Genomic DNA, 17,855 nt, shown 5'->3' on the forward strand with positions numbered 1-17,855 from the left:
AAGGTGCTCCATTGGATTAAGATCTGGTGACTGTCAAGGCTATTTGAGTACAATGAACTCATTGTCGTGTTCAAGAAACCAGTCTGAGATGATTTGCACTTTAGGACATGGCACTTTATTCTGCTGGAAGTAGCCATCAGAAGATGGGTACACTGTGGTCATAAAGGGATGAATATGGTTAGCAACAATACTCAGGTAGGCTGTGGTGCTGACACCATGCTCAATTGGTACTAATGGGCCCAAAGTGTGCCAGGAAAATATCCTCCACACAATTGCACCACCACCACCAGCCTGAACCATTGATACAAGGCAGGATGGATCCATGCTTTCATGTTGTTGACATCAAATTCTGACCCTACTATCCAAATTTCACAGCAGAAATCGACTCATGTATTACACTCTAGGTGCAACTTAAACACATCATCGTTGTATCCTGGGTTCATTGGGTGTTTCAAGTCTCACAACAGATACCCTCGCCCAGGTGATCCAACCATGGTTGATCATGCCTGGCTTGTGTAGCCCACAGATCCCCCCACTTGATCCACAACCATCTTGACGGCTTTCCTGATCTGCAGTCCCTTCACATCTTTAGTGCCCTGATGAGAGACTGGCCGGCAAATCCTCTGCACCCAACCTTGATGGGGTTGCATCAGGTACTCCATCCCCTGCTTCAGCATTCGCCTACTAGCTCCTCATACTTGGCCCTCTTCCTCTCAAAGGCCTCCTCCATCCGGTCTTCCCAGGAGACAGTCAGCTCCAACAGGACCACCTGCCTCGTTCTTTCATTTACATTTACATTTGTGGCATTTGGCAGACGCCCTTATCCAGAGCGACTTATATTTTTATCTCATTTTTATACAAGTGAGCAATTGACGCTCAGGGGCACCTCAGTCATGGCCTCAGGTCTGGGAATCGAACCCACGACCCTCCGGTCACAAGAGCAGTTCCCTAACCACCAGGCCATGACTCCCTCCTCTTTCAGTCACTAATACTATGTCTGGCCTGAGTGTGCTCACCGCTATGTTTCCTGAGAATTGGAGCTATCTTCCTAGGTCGACCATCACCTGCCAGTCCAGAGCGGTTGCCAGTAACCCCTCTACTCAAATATGGTGCTTCTGTGGCTTCTCCCCAGCCCTAACAATGGCGATGGCTTGCCTTGTTGCTTGCTGGAGTTTGCTGGCTGATGACCTCGGCGATGACCTGCAACACCTATCTCCAAGTGCTCACGGACAGCAGCTCAGGATGTGCTCCAGCAATCCATTTTTCTGGCTGAAAGGGCACAGTGGAGTCTCAGCCAAGCCCCAACGGAAGAGATTGGATGGACTTGGGAGTATGTCATACACCGATTGGATGATGAATTTAATCCTGTGTGGCTCTGATCTCCATAGCTCTGACCACGAGATCTTTTCGGTCTGCTGCCTCTTCCCATCGGATCCATGCTGCCTGCTGCTACATCCCTACTGTCCTTCTGCATCGGGCTTCCTCCACCCCTGCTCAGACCTCTTCCAGGATCAGCTGTCGCCTTTCTTTTCCTTTGGTCTTGTCGTAGTGGGGTCTTGGGTAGCTCCCGAGGTTTGCACAACCAGATGATACTGTTCCCACCAGCATGCTGTGTTGCAGCCGTGCCTCAGCCTGGTTGACTGCCTGGGCCTTCCACTTTCTGCCAGTTCTTCTATGCCGGCCGTGGAGACTTTATCACTGGAGTCTCTATACAACAGCGCTTCTCTTGCTCGGGTAACTAAACTCCTCCGTCAGGCTACTGAGGGGCAGTTTTAGCGTGTTGTTCTTCCTGTACAAGGCAATGTTGCTGAGGCTTCGTGGTAGGCCTAACCACTTCCGGAGGAAACAGCTGACCTTTCTCTCAAAGAGCTTGATGGTGGTCATTGGAGCTTCATAAGCCAGCATTGGCCAGAGGAGTCATGGCAAGATGCCATATTGATAGATCCAGGCTTTGAACTTGCCTGGAAGCCCTGACTTATCCACCATTGACAGCCAGGTTCCCCACTCCTCGATTGTTGCTTGGAGTGCTGTGGTGTCCTTCAAAGTGTAGTCCTAGATCTTCCCCAAGCTCTTTACCGGCTTCTCCCTCACAGATGGGATCCAGGCTGTCAGGGCTGTACCCGGAGCCACTCCTCCTGTCGCCACAGGAGGGGACTCACGAGCCAGTGCTCGCTCCCGCTCATTTGCAGACCAGCGCTCGTGCACAGACCGGCATTAGTTCACGAACACGTTCGCGCACACACAATCAGCAATGATGACCTGCAGCTGTTCACCTTCCTATTTAAGGAGGGCGGCTGCAGAGTCTCATTGCTGAGTTGTTTGTTGCTGTCTCCACGTGCTTTCAGCCAGCCTACTCCTTGCGTTCTATGTTTCTTCATTGCACTTACCTTATTCGCTGTCGTTTCCGAGTTCGCTCACCTCTTCGCCACTTCTGGCCAATCTCACGTTTTCCAGCCCTGTTGTTTCTCTATCCAGTTCTGTTTGTCATTTTGAGGGTTTTTCGTTTGCTCCACGTTGTGGTTTGAGAGCCAGCTACTTCTTCTGGCATCTTCAGTTCGTTTCTTTTGTTTTGGTTTCCTCACGTCGAGTATTCCGCAATCTTTTTGGTTTCTCTTTCTGTTTCGAGTTTTCCTCCGTTCTTCCCTTTCACAGAGGTTTTTTGTTGGGCACTTTTCCCGCATTCCTTTTGGCGGAGGTTTCAGTTCACTGTTTATTTTGTGATCGGCATTTGGGTCTTCCCTATTCAACATTACACGCGTTGTGTGCGGGTTCGCATACCAACGCGTAACACAGGCGCCTCCTATTGAGAAATGGAACTGGCCTGTGACCTTCCCCTTCCTCACAACCATGGACCTCGACTTGGCTGGCTTGAAGTCCATTCGTGTCAAGCTGATGAGTCGCTCAAGGCCTTGCAGGATCCATCTACAGCCCAGGACATCTAACAACTGTAGATGTTACTGATCCAGAGGAGACTCTCAGACTGAAGCAGTTGTAATAGTTCAGAATGAGTTCCCTGATCTTGCCTGGAACATGGTGCTGTTCAAGCGAAGTTTTCACTTACTTGTGTGGAATAGACCCATAGGCGTTGGCAAGGTCGAGCCAGAAGACAACCAGGTCTCCTTTACCTTCATGTGCCTCCCGGATCAACTGGGTGACCACTCCTGTATGCTCGATGCATCCTGGTATCTTTGGGACCTTTCTGCACAGATGTGTTGATGAAGTTGTTCAACAGGAGGTACTCCGTCATGCGCCAGGCAACGATACTAAAGAATATCTTGCATCTCGAAAGCAAGATAACCCTGACCTGCTCAATGGTACTTGAGCTATCGTCCTTTGGGATCCCAACACCCTCTACATGTCTCCACTATTATGCCACCTTCCCCCTTCTCCAGATGACCTTTAGGATTGACCACAGTCGCTTGAAGAGCCTGAAGGTCCTGCATCTTTCTCTTGCGCTCATCAGACCATGCAACGTTTTTCAAATCTTCTATTGTTTTGGGGAGCCTGTGCGAATTGTAGCCTCAGTTTCCTGTTCTTAGCTGACAGGAGTGGTAGCTGCTGTAGCCCATCCGCCTCAAGGTTTGACGTGTTGTGCGTTCAGAGATGCTCTTCTGCATGCCTTGGTTGTAACGACTGATTATTTGAGTTACTGTTGCCATTCTATCAGCTCAAACCAGTCTGGCCATTCTCCTCTGACCTCTGACATCAACAAGGCATTTTTGTGCCCACAGAACTGCCACTCCAAAAATGTATATTTTTTTATTTTTTGGACCATTCTCTGTGAGATGGTTGTGTGTAAAAATCCCAGTAGATCAGCAGTTTCTGAAACACTCAGACCAACCTGTCTGCAACAACCATGTCATGTTCAAAGTAACTTAAATTACCTTTTTTCCCCATTGTGATGCTTGGTTTGAATGAATGAATGAATGTTCAACTTATATAGCGCCTTTCTATATACCCAATATATTTACAATTTTAACACAGGTACAACCAATCACACTCCAGTGAGAAGCGGCAGCCAATTGCGCACAGCGTACTCTCTGCTGGGATCCACAGCCCCCTGGGGGACTGAATGGGGTGCAGGAAGGGGAGAGAGGACAGACCCTAGTGACAGAGCACCATCCACCACTGGGCATACAAGCGCGCACACACACACACACACACACACACACACACACACACACACACACACACACACACACACACACAACTGCTTTTTATTGGACATGAAGGGACAAAGACACACACTCAGGGAGAATTTGTAAGGGAATCAGGGACTGCCAATTTACCTAATCTCCATGTTTTTGGACTGTGGGAGGAAACCGGAGACCCCGGAGGAAACCCACGCAGACACGGGGAGAACATGGAAACTCCACTCAGATAGAGACTTGAACCCAAGACCCCAGTGCTGAGAGGCCAATGTGCTAACCACCAAGCCACCATGTTGCCCTGCAACATGTTGAACTGCAGCAGATCGTCTTGGCCATGTCAACATGTCTAAATGCATCAATCATGCAGTCATGGCCTGGTGGTAGGGAACTGGTCTTGTGACCGGAGGGTTGTGGGTTCGATTCCCTGACCTGGGTGCCGGGCTAGGGCTGCCCACCGCTCTGGGCACGTGTGATCCACAGCCCCCTAGTAATCACTAGTGTGTGTGTGTGTTCTAACTGCACAGATAGGTTAAAAGCAGAGGACAAATTTCGATTGCGGTGTAAAAATCACAATTGACAAAATATGGTATGTTTACGTTTATCAAGTTGCTGCCATGTGATTGGCTGATTCAACATTTGCGTTAATGAGCAGTTGGATAGGTGTACCTAATAAAGTGGCTGATGATTGTTGTTTTCATGATAGTTTACAATGAGATCCATAAGTTTGTAGACAGCAATATATTATAAACATATTGTTGTTGCTTTGGTGTTAAAGACATTATTAATAAAAATTTTATATAGGCCTATATCAGAGGAGCCATGTACAATTCATTGCGCATTTTATATAAAGGCTCCTTTGTTTAATGTTGTGAAAAGTATTTGGGTTATTGGCTGTATATTAGACTCCTTCTGTTTTAGTAGATGAGACAAACTGGTATGGGCCCTACAGTCACTAAACACAACGTGTGTGTAAGGGAGAGGCACTCCATCTGTGAAACCTGGTGAAGGAAGGTGCCTTGTGTCTTCTCTTCTCCTTGGAGGAGTTCACTTGCCCTCACTGATGGGGCAGGACAATAACCCTAAATACTCTACAGTGGTAAAGATGCATTCAGCTATAGTAACGTGAGACGTTCCAAATCAGTAACGTGATCTACATCCATTAGAAGGTCCCATTGAATGGTTAGGGTTAGACCTTTTGGATGTTTATACACACTCGACACCACTAAAACCTCAAGTTGAAATAGATGAAACTACTGAATAGTTCAGTAGTTCAGCTCTTGAACCATTCACAGTAAGTGCTGTAATGAACCCAGGAGGCTCTTAGTTTAGTGGCCCTCAGCTTTCTCTCAGATGGAAGACGATCAGCAGTGCTCTGGCTCCCATAATACAGACCTTTTTTCCCTCATGCCCTGCTTGTAAATATCTGAGGTACTGGTTAGGTGGTCTAGCGATCATCTTTGAGGCTGAGCTTGCATTTCTCTCCAGGTTCCATTGCTGTGATGGGATTTACTAATGATATCACTTACTTTTCCTTCCCCTTTGTAGTTCACCTCAGATAACCTGTTATACATTTTACCAACCCATTTCCAACTTTGTAAACATCTAAGAATCCAGCAACTTTGGGACAGACTGACCCCTAGTAAATTTAATTGGTCAAACAATTTTGAGGGTTGGGGTTGTATTAAATACTGTACAGGGCTTTAATCAACAAAAGTGAACTCAAGCATAAACAGTTTATGCCATGTGTTGCAGAATAGAGAGAAGGAAATGGACACAGCACCAACCAGTACCGGTCCAGAGATGGTGCTGGAGTCACACACATGCAAACATGCTCTTCAAAGCCTTTCGTTATTCCCAGTGTTAAAGCTAGCAGTCTAATCGCTTTAAAAGGAGATGTTATGTCTTTTCAGCACCAGGAGCACAAGAGAAGATTTATAACATGCAGGAACTGGTTTGTTATGATGCAGAGGTCATGCAGAAGTCAGACCGAAATACTCTGAGCTTGTTATTCAGACGAAGAAAAGAGCTGTCGGGTAACAACATTCTTCTCTTCCATGGAATCTTAAGCAGGAAAAGTTTAGATAGAAAAGAAAATAACACAGTAAAAGAAGAGGTGTCAGGCCAAATAGCTGTAGCTTCCTTAAAGAAAGACTGAACCACTGATACTGTTAGGTACTGTTGACATTTCTACTTGCTTACCCTACATGTTCACAGGTGCTCTAGAGGTCATGATACATTGAGCTCACTAGACTTGAGCTTCTCAAAGGACTCTCCTTTTTGGAGATAAGTCCATGTTCATAAATGGTCTCCATTTTCTTACTAAACAGAGATCATAACGAATAGCGCAGATTTTGCACATTAAGGTCCAAATATTGTTTTTATTATTTTCTATTATTTGAAAAATAACGTGCTGTGGTTATAACGACATTCTGTCTGTATTATTTAAAAGGCTTTGTACCATCACCACCGTCTTTGTTTACACAGTGTAGAGAAGAGTTGGAGGGCACACAGTTGACTTCTGTTCCAGGCTATGAGTCTGGTAATAGTGTTTTTGTTCGTGCGAGACAGTGCATGCTACACTCTACGGATCAGGCCGCAACTGTGTGGATCAAGTTGGGATCTCGCACGTGACCCACTCTACTGCTTATGTTTGGAAGGATATTTCAAACTGACTAGGCTATAAATGGTGAAACTCCCACTTCCTGTGAACACAAGATCTACTGTCACAGTTTTTTTAAATCTAGGATGATTAAAGTTGAACGGTCATAAAATGTTCTGAAAAACATCACTGATTTCAAAAAGACACAAATACAGCCCTTAAGAGAAAACACCAGTACTGCTCACCTTAACCTCCACCTACCACGTGGGTAATAGATGCCCATAGGTACCTCTTGAGAAAGGATCACTTACAAACATTTACAAACATCAAGTATAATTATATTAGGACTATATTATGATTTTCTTGCTCAGTCTGTTTACAAAATCAGAAATTACTTTGATTTGTAGCTAGTAGCTAGCAAGACAAAAAAAATCAAATCAGAAATAAAGGATTTCTGTCTTCGGTGGAGGGAACTTCTGATGTCGTCCGCACTACAACACTTTCACAAGTACTAGGCTTTAACTCTAGGGTTAGGTTTAACCCTAACCCCTAACCCTAATCCCTAACAATTAGCCCTAACCCCTAATCTGCATTTTGTGAAACTGAAATATCTGTACTTCTCACAGCTCTTACCATGTTATGTACTATAAGGCAAATGTACCCAGTGGATTCTATTTGACTTTGTGTGACGTTGAATTCTGTGTATGACCTTGTGTACTGTCCCTGGCTCTCAAATTAGATGTTCTCCCTTTGACATTCAGCTTCTGTCTAGTTATAAATGTCTTTGTAGTTGTAAATATAGTTGTTGTGAATCATTGTGTTGTAGAGAGGGGCTGACAGTTTGTATGGGAAAGGGGTTTTGTCTCGGTTTAGGTGATAAGGAGTGAATGTAGCCTGTATGTGATTTCTTTCTGGAGTATTAATAGCTGTCCTGTTCTTTTCTAGCGGGTTTTATTCAGTTTGTTGGCCATGGTCTCTTCTGATGTTACACCAGTCCCCTGTATGTTTTTATATTTATACTGACAGCTTGAGATACACTTGATGCTCACCATATTGACTTTGTCTGTTTTGTCAATCCATCCACCAATCATGCTGTTATCGTGTATTTTTGTGTTACAGTCTCATAAACCTACAGTAGGTGATAACAGATACAGAAGAACCCACACTTGCTAATCTTTTGGTCGGCCTTCTGTTCAGTAAGCTATTTTAAGTTCTGACGTTTCTGTCAGCAATGACTGTATACTTAAGCTGTTAACTTCTTCAAATTGTCACGGTTACATAAATGAAACAAAACATTTATTTGTAATGTACCATACAATATTGTTATGCCCCCATGTGGTCGTATTGGGTATTGTCTGTACTAGTTTGTGTATGTGTGCATTTTTTGTCCTTTTCACGTGTATGTTTAGGTCAGACTTGGCCAGTTCATGATCTTCTGAAGTCCTTCTCCCTTCACGCCATCTTCGTTGTCCCGAATTGGATGCATGACGTATTAAACCCGAGACAGATAAGAAGAAATAGCAGGACAACAAAGGCAGAGGAGATTTTGAAAGAACATATTTGGAGATAGAAGGGCACTATATAAGTAGCCTCTTCCTCAGCATCCGGGGACAATTTACAGTCACCACACTGTACAAAACACAAGAGTCAACACAGCAGTGAGAGGCAGCAGCCACTGTGGGAGCCACGGTTCCCTTGGCGACCGCATCAGGACCAGGGATGGGACAGAGGACAGAGCACCATGCACCACTGGACATGCAGGCACACAGTCATACACACACACACCAGAACCATTGTTAATCTCTGTGTTTCTGGACTCAGATGACACTGGAGAGCCCACAGATAGGGGCACGGACCCAGGACCCTGGGGCAAACATGCTAACCACCGATCCACCAAGCTTTTTTTAAAGTTGTGTAACTTGGAAGACTATGATAAATGCTTGTGTACTGTTTAGCTTCACATACCAGTGCACATGCAGGCGACGCGCTTGATTGCACCCACAAATCGGCCCGTTTTGCAGCCTGCTGGGAAATGTTCAGTTAGTGCTTCTAGAAATCTGTAGCAGCTCAAAAGTCAAATTGATACAATTAGAGAATATTGAATGCAGTTTATTTCCTTACCTGCTAAGTAGCTGGAAATTACAACATGTTTGAATGTAAAACTGCCTGATTTTTCTCTTTCTGTACTGCGTGTTCGATGATCGTTTGCTTTGGTATGTCCATGTGGTAAGAGCGGTGATGCTCATTGATCCTCTGTTTCATTATCCTGTCTCTACCCAATCAGACGGTCTCCTGCCTCGGTGACTTTGGTCTCCGCACCGTTCTGTATACCGGGAAGCGGCAGAGGCGGTAACCATGGCAACAGCAGCGCGAGGGCCTCGCCTAAGTAGCCTGGCCGCTGTTGAGAGGCGTCTTGTCTGGAGCCCGTCGGACGTGAACAGCTGGATCAAAAACAGCCCTGCTGGGGGTGGGGGGAGCATCGTCAAGATAGAGGCTCCTCACCCTGGGGGCATGACTGGTAAGATGGGTGTAATGGGGGGGGGAGTTGCTGAATGCTGGGATTCTCTAGGTGGCTCCTGTGATGCTGAAGTAGATAATGGCTAGATAATGGCTTTCTGCATTTTTTTGTTTAGAACTTTCTTCACAACTTCTCACTTAATTACCAGTGAATGCCATTAAATGGCATTATTGCCATCTGGCAATAACAAAGCCATAGCTTAGACTCTAGAGAAAAATTATTAATATTTAATAGGAGTAGTTAAGAAGCAAAGAAGCATAAGAAAGGCCCATATGAAGAAGGACCATATGCTGTCTGTGCAGTAAGACTCTTTCCATTCAGTGGCTTGGGTGACATTTCATTTCATCAGAAACCATGTGATCAGCTTTGGAGCCTGGTGGGTCCACACTGACACTACAGAGGCTGCAGGGACACGGATGGATGCTGAAAGTCTGATTGCATTACAAGTTGGATGTGAACTCAGATGTATGTTTCTTTTTGACACAACGGGGGAATCTTAGGCCTGCATTCAAATCATAAGGGACTTAACAACATAAAAAGGTAGTTTTTTTTCTTTCAACTTTAATAGCTAGACACATCATTTCTGTTTTCCAGACAATGGTATATCTCAACACAAACATGCGTCAACACGTTTAAAAGTTTTTAAGTGTATGAATGGGAGAACAGCCTGAATACAGATAATGAACATTTTGATTGAATCCTATAAATTATTGTTACCTTGTCATTGCTGTTTAACACTCCACAGTATAATAAAATTGATGTATTATAAAATATATTATATAAATAATTGAACTCACTGATTGTCCTACAACACAACCAAGGGCAGAATTTTTACAACACTGTGAAAGTTGTTTCAAGTAATAACCTATACCCCACCGCGGTTAACACTTCAGTCATATCCAAAGATGAAAAAACTTCCATCGGATTTAGAATCTGCCAAAAGTTCAGTGTTCAAACACATGAGGTCACAGTGTCGGTCTTTTGTAATTGGCTTCAGCTTGTTAGCATCCACTGGTTACCACCGCACATTTCATGCATTTATTAGCAGTTTGGAGCCACAGGTCTAGACACTGTGCATCCACTTTAGCAAATGTACTTTTGATCAGCGCAACCCAGTCGGACATGAAGATGGTCTGTGTACCGAAATGGTGTGGTTAGTTTGCGATGACTCACTCTCCTGGAATGAGTTATGGCTGTGAGAGGAGCTCTGCTCAGGCCTGACGTCGTTCGTCTCTCATTAAACTGAGTAATATTCGTTTCCACCATGACAGCTCAGATTCCTTCTCAAGCACCTTAATTCATTACGTTTTGTTTTCAGTGTAGAATTGTTATGCATGCCTTCTCTAATTCATTCTCTGTCATCCTGTTATATTAACTGGTTAAGAAACTTTAATCTTGTCTTCTTTCACAGTGTCATATTTCAGTTGAATTATGAATTGTTTTATTTGAGGAGTTTGTACAATGACATCTGTGTTGTTCTTGTGTCTGTAGTTCATCTGCATTGTTCTTCTGTCTGTAATTCCTCTGTGTTGTCCTTCTGTCTGTAGTTCATCTGCATTGTTCTTATGTCTGTAGTTCCTCTGTGTTGTTCTTCTGTCTGTAGTTCATCTGCATTGTTCTTATGTCTGTAGTTCCTCTGTGTTGTTCTTCTGTCTGTAGTTCCTCTGTGTTGTTCTTCTGTCTGTAGTTCCTCTGCATTGTTCTTCTGTCTAGTTCTTGTGTTGTTCTTCTGTCTGGGGTTCTTCTGTGTTGTTCTTCTGTCTGTAGTTCCTCTGCGTTGTTCTTCTGTCTGTAGATCCTTTTGTCTCTTGTCTGTACTTCACCATTGCAACGTGTACCCTGTCATAAATGCGATGGCTACATTCAGGTCTCCACCCAGTCTCCACTCCATTTTACGAACTGAACTTCAAAACCTTTCCAAGAGAGTAAATAAATAAACAAAATCAATGTGTTGAATATATGAGTGTGGGGATCTCTGTAGACCAAGGGAAGAAGGCAACAAATATCCATTTAATTCATTTGTTCTGCTGAGAAACAATCCTCACACAACATTCAACAGGAGACATTCATCATTACTGTGTTGAAGTTAATCCACGTTTTGTGGTCCCAGCGTGTTTGTGCCAGTCTACTATGTTCATTACATTCAATTTCATCAACAGAATTCTTAGTGACCTACTGCTAAAAATAAGCACCAAAAAGCTTAATTCATTGCTACTCAAATAAAAATGTAGTAGTGATTCAACTAACAAGAGTCTAAGATGTGGTCTAAATACAGTACTATAAAAGATGACTGCTTATGGCTTATCCTTAAAGGATGCCAAGAAATGAGAAATGACTTAGGTTTTGTTATGTCAAGGTTTTGTTGTGATTTTTTAAAAACTCTTCTCAAAGTTTATTCACATAGTGACCCCAGTTCAGTTTGGCACAGAAAGGAAGCCCTAAACATGGTTAAGATCAAACACACACCAACTCCACACTAGTGTTGGCCTTCAGACCTGCATAACAGGCCAGTTCAAGGCAGAGATGCTCATGTCCTCCAAGCGTGAAAGGCCTATCCAGCCAAAGCCCTCTCAACACTTCACGCTGTAACGTACGTCCCCAAGTGGAGAACGGCTCTGAAACTCTGGGTTCAAAGGTGCTGGTTTGTTTATGTGCTCTTTTCTACAGTAACCTACAGCATGGTATTAGAGGAAAACACGTGACATCAATACACCAACTTTTAAATAATAACAGTGGTTTTTGAGTGAAATACAAAGGTCTGTATCTGCTTTCCCTGACCAATTATTACTAAGCATCAGGGCATATGTAGTTGATTGTACATTGCTGGATATTTAAGGATATGGATATGAAGGGTGTCCATAGGTAACAGTTGGAATATACACTGGATAGTATTTGCTGTAACAATAAGCATAAAGAATGGTAAATTATAATTTCTTTAAAACATGATGACAGTTGGGCTTAGTTTTTCTTACTATAACAATGAACATGAATCTCAACCAGATCATAACTTCAATCTTCTATTATAAGATGATACCCATATGGCGTCCACAATCCTGTTCCCACTGAACATGCTGCCTGCGGACCCGCACAGAAGGGTCCCGCCCAGTGGCCAGAGGTGAAGCCACCCAAGATTAACGCTCACAGCTGAACACGGCGAGGACACACATGGTCCGCCAAAGCCAGGTGCTGCCCTGATGTGTGCGCTTCCGCAAAAACAACCCGAGAAGAAAAACAAACAGAGTTTCTCTGAACCGAAGACGGAATTATCGGTCGTCGGAGAGAATGGAACGCTGGCATGCAGGTGGTGTGTTGTGCGAGGCTGAAAATTGAGGTCGTTTCGTTTGACACAGGAGTTAACTTCGCGGTTTTCTTTCAGCAGAAAGGTATCTGTGCCACCGTTTGGGGATAATTATCTCGCCTAGATCCATACATGATTTCAAAAAAAAACTGTGGAGAAATCGCAGATGCCATTTGGAGGCATGCAGATTACTCCACCTGTTCAAACAGAACTGTTACTTGTTCAAGAGGCAGAAGGTTCAGTACAGACAGGCACAGTGTAAAATACTAAACACCTGCAACCTGGGAGAGCACTATTAGAATATGGGACAACACTGCCCCCTGCCTCCTGAATGAGTAAAAACAACCATTTCCACATTGTACTCATTAAGTGGATAGGGATTCTTTTAAGACCACAAAAGGTCAAAATATGAATGCAGGGATAGGTTCATGAGGAGTCAGAAGAACACACACCTGATTATTAAACAGGTAATGTGCACATTTTTAACTACTCTAACTCCTAAACACTGGTATATTTAAACACAGAATAACACTGTGAAACTGATTTTACCCAAGTACACAACTCTCTAGTGGTGAAAAAACTTCAGAAGCCATCGTGTTGGAGTCTTAAATAGATAAAGAGTTTTATCACACAGCATGAATACCGTTTTACCAAGCACAGGGTCACTTGGATCGCTCACTATGTTATGGTGTAAAGCAGAGGATAAACACCAGTCGTTCAGTCTGCTGGCTCGTCACGTCACCTGTGGAGATGTTTCCTCAGACCACAGCGCAGCTCTGCTGAGGTACCTACAGCCTGCAAGGGGCCCACTCTGTGTACACACTACTGCTATAGCATTCAAACGTCACTGGTAAAGAAATACATGTCTTTTTTACTGTGTAGAAAACAACATTCTCACAAAAAGTATTAATACACTCAATAATGAAGTTTTGTAGAGGACTATAACAGGCCAGGGTTCAGCTCTGAAAATGAATCGGCAAACTTCGTTCTTTATTGTTTCTTGTCTGTTCGACATGATAGCAGACGTCTGATGTGCCGATTTAACAGAACTGAAAAGGCGCTTTGTTAGGGATGAAAAACAGAAATGATGTTTACATGAGACTATTTCTAGTGCTCTCAATCGCACTGAGCTTGTTATGACAAACCAGCACCAGATTAAAAAAATAATAATCAAAAGCACCTGTAATTTTCCACCTTAATTTAACTCATTGATGGTAACAATGTGCTCGTGTGACTGGGGCCACTCAGAACGAGATGTTTCTTGTGCAGGTGCTCTGGAGACAATGGTCTGCTTCCATGGTTACAACTGGAAATATGGTAACAGGTACCAAAATGGCTGCATTCATTCACTATGTAAATTTATGCATCCTGTAATTAATTTGCAATTATCCTTCAATTTATGTCCCTGTGTGTTTGAAACAGACATCAGGCTATAATTACTCCACATGTTGTGACTGACACATTGTTCCACTATAATAAACAGATGCTAATTTTACTATACCAAACAAGTAATTGCCCAACATATTAAGTGGTAAGTGGCTAAACCAGAGCCGGTCTGTCATTTGGTCAAGAACACGCTCTCGTGCCCGCCCTCGTTTACACACAAACACGGTCACACTCACAGAGCCCCACCCACAGTCCGCCACACTAATCCAAAAATATCACGGCATGGCCGTGTCGTTGATCTTCACGCACGCGATCACACTTTCCTCATTCTCTTCTTTGGCCGCTGGTTGAAAGGGGACGTGCCCATCAGCGAGTCCGGAGACTGGGAGCCGTAGCTGCCGTCTGAGCCCCCGGGTGACGGAGGCACGCCTGCCTCGCTCATAGTGGACATGGGTCCCTCCTCAAACACATCGCCACCCAGAACCCCGTGGCCCGACACCTGGCCCTCCTCACTGTCCTGGGGCTCCATCTTCACCTGTGCAAGCTGCCATAAGGGGGAGCCGTTTCCTGCTGCTCCTGTTCACAAGCAGAACGCCACCGCGATCAACAGCCAGCTCTAAATAAATGTGTCTAATTCTTGGCATACATTACGTACATCATGCAGACCGGTGCGGGTAACAGCCATTTTTGAAGAACAGACACTTTTAAAGGGTAAATCCTCCATTCCAGTGTGGAGCGGGCGTACCTGAAGTGTGAGGCGAGTGTCCCTCCTCGAGGGCGCCCGGCAGTCTCTCGGGGGCCGTGGCCAACACCCCCATGGGCAGAGCCTGGTCACCAGAGGCCAAATCCGCCTCCGGTTCTTCACTCAGAGGGAAAGCAATATCACTCACGGGTTCCTCCTTCACCTTCAGGGGCTTGTTGTCCTCCAGAACCTTCTCTGGGTTAACCAAGCGCTCGTACTCCTCCGAGAGCTCTTTACTGACCTGAGCACAAGGATGTGGATGTGTGGCTCATTAACACATCAGTAAGGTGCAGATAGTTAACCTACTCGGGTTATAGGCAGGAAGCACCGCCCACATACACCGTCACCGCCCACTTCATTAGAGTGCTCGTGAGCACTGGTCACTTTCCAACTTGCGTCTATAGGTGAACTTTATAGGTGACACAAAAACTACACCCTTACAGTGTTTAAGCCTGGAGAAATTGTTTGGGTGGCAGACAGCAGTGATATTGACTTTGGAGTGTCCCGACACAAGGTTTTGTGCTGGTACGAGTATTTCATGTACAGCAGTGTTTTTATATACAACACTGTACAGTTGACAGTGGACCGTCATGCAAAATACCAAATCAACATAATTCAACAGCAGGTATCGACAACCACAACAGAGTGGAAGGATAGACAACGCAAACTGTGCAAAATGCGGTTGTTTCTGCAGCTAGTGGGCTCTAATCTCCAACCTCGGACCTATAATGCATCAATAAATGTTTTTAATACAGTGTATATGCATACGAGTGTAGGTGTGGGTGCTGTATAAAACATGTGAAAGCTCACACGATGAACGTGGGGCGGGGCTCACCTGGAGCGTGTACCTGTGGTAGTCTTTGATGCGGACCTGCCAGAAGCGTTGCAGGGCCAGCACGCTGCCCACGCCCACCTCGTGGAACACCTGCTCCATCACGTCCGGGAAGGGCGTGGAGCCCAGGCGGGCCTCGCGGTCCACGGCCACACGGAGGAGCCGCGTCAGCCGCAGGTAGTGCTCGTGGACCAGGTCCGTCAGCGTCTCCAGCACGCTCTCGTTGGCCGACTCGAAGCCGGCGTGGGCCAGGACCGTGGCCACGGACTGGTACAGCAGCTGACGGCAGGAGGAGCAGCTCAACTCCGTCACGGGCTCGCCTTCACCTCTGAAAGGAGGAAGGGGAGGGAGGGGAAGGAAACTCGGGCTTACGGCATCAATCATTAACTCTAAACTCTTTAACTCATTAACTTCTAAACACTCAACTCTAAACTGTTTCCTTTAGATCAGTGAGAACCTCTTTGGCTGAGAGAGCTGTGAAAGCCACATGTTTTTAAATGTATTTCCGCGAGAGCCATACAATATTTTTTTAACACTGAATACAAGTAAATGCGTGCATTTATAAGTACAATTCGATGCAAATGTAGTCTGGCGTGTGTCGGAAGTGTCGCTTTATATTTGATGGTTTCATTGATGAGATTTTTCCGTTGCATAGCCTATTAAACACACCGCAGAACCTGCAATCTCCACAGAGGCAAATCCCTCTGTCCAAATGAACAGTACTCCACGTGTTTTTTTTCTTTTCGTCGTCTTCTTCGTCAAAAGGTTCTGCATAAATTAGCTAGCTGACTACGACTTAATTCCTGTGGGCTACCGCATTATCCAATAAAGAGTTTTTGTACCGACCCCTCCCCTACCGTGAGGACAGCTGGGATTGGCTGCTGCCCCCACAACCCTGCGCTGGAAAATAGATGCATGAGAATGTTTAATATTTTGAACTTTATTTTTTAACACTGTGATTTCTGTAATGTTTTTACTTTAAAATGCCCGCGGAATTATTCGTTACTTATCGTGTCAGCTAACGATGTATCTGCGAGCCAGATGCAGTCATCAAAAGAGCCTCATCTGGCTCGCGAGCCCCAGGTTCCCCACCCGCTTTAGACGACAAGCTGCCTAGATAAACAGCAGCCAGGTACACAGCTGACCACCGTTAACAATGAGGCTGTTCTGATTTACTTGTAGAAGTGGCTCTCTGGGTCACTGTGCCGTAGCTGGAAGGGTTCGCGCGGAGCTTTACTGTCCAGGGGAAGCAGGTCCTCCGGTGCAGCCGGGGTGACGGGGCGCGGAGGCAGCGTCTCCCCGTCCTCCTGCCTCACAAGGCCCTGGGCGTCGGGCTGAGCCCCCGCGGGTTGCTGGCCCAGCTGGGCGGCAGCAAGAAGGCTGCGGAGACGGCGTGCGTGCTGGCTGAGCTGCACCGTGTGGATGGTGAGGCTGCAGGGCTCCGAGGGAACGTCCAGCATGGTGGTGGGGCGCGGGCGCCGGGCCGACGGCTGGTGCAGCGGAGGGTCCTGCATCTCCACCTGCCGAAACTCGCGCTGCAATAGGTCGAAGGAGCTGCGGCCCGGGGGGGCGGAGGCCACCGGTAGCTCACCCCAGTAGTGCATCATCCTCACTGGGTGTTTCATACGCGCCAAACTAGGATATTCAGAGCATCTGAAAAACAAAAACCAGAGAGGTCTCGATTAGGTGGTTCTCGTGATGGGTTCTTCTGAATGTATAACATACACCCAAACACTTATCACACACACTTATACATATATACACTTATATATATACACTTATACATACGTATATATACACACATAAAATATATATACATATTGTCATGATCACTGAAGCGAGATAATTTGCCGAATTTAATGTAAATATGTGAAGTTTAATATGTGAGATGTGTGGAGAACACAAACACCAAACTGTGACACCACCATTACGGGACAGAGTGGCGCGCGCCCCTCACGTTTAGCCTGTTAGCTTCACACGTCGCAAACCCTAGATCACCAGATGTATTCAAACACTGTGTGATTTAAAAATGGAGGGGGAGTAACAGCAAAAATGATGAGACACATACACTAATAAAGCGAATGAGTATTTGGTGGCTAAATACCAGACGTCTCAGTTTTGATGCCCAGCTGGACGTCATCAACACGCAGCCGACTAGTCCCGGCGCTAAACTCGTCCGTGTAGCTACATGCAATACGGGATAACTGGTTCCTAAAATTGTACGAGGGACTCTTTGACATTCTATGATGAAAATGGTACATGTAATGACGTGCTGTAAATCACATTTGTGTTTCTGATATAAATATAGCTTCAAAATAGAGTTTAACGG

General features: G+C 45.2%; 1 protein-coding gene across 3 annotated transcripts; it reads right to left on the bottom strand.

Annotated features, from left to right (window-relative positions):
- Positions 1 to 13,417: 13,417 nt before the first annotated feature.
- Positions 13,418 to 17,769, bottom strand: supt7l (SPT7 like, STAGA complex subunit gamma). Of its 3 annotated transcripts, none has more exons than XM_076979209.1 (5): positions 17,631 to 17,769; positions 16,703 to 17,179; positions 15,530 to 15,854; positions 14,698 to 14,935; positions 13,418 to 14,528 (listed from the first exon to the last, which is right to left on the bottom strand). In XM_076979209.1, the coding sequence occupies exons 2-5, from the start codon at positions 17,149 to 17,151 to the stop codon at positions 14,266 to 14,268; spliced, it is 1,275 nt and encodes a 424-aa protein (XP_076835324.1). In that variant the 5' UTR covers positions 17,152 to 17,179; positions 17,631 to 17,769; the 3' UTR covers positions 13,418 to 14,265. The 3 variants fall into 3 exon arrangements, with proteins under 3 accessions (XP_076835324.1, XP_076835323.1, XP_076835325.1); XM_076979208.1 differs by having other exon boundaries at positions 17,595 to 17,712; XM_076979210.1 differs by lacking the exon at positions 17,631 to 17,769 and adding an exon at positions 17,484 to 17,628.
- Positions 17,770 to 17,855: the final 86 nt, after the last annotated feature.

The sequence above is a fragment of the Brachyhypopomus gauderio genome, chromosome 17 (assembly GCF_052324685.1).
Source record: "Brachyhypopomus gauderio isolate BG-103 chromosome 17, BGAUD_0.2, whole genome shotgun sequence".
Lineage (NCBI taxonomy): Eukaryota > Metazoa > Chordata > Actinopteri > Gymnotiformes > Hypopomidae > Brachyhypopomus > Brachyhypopomus gauderio.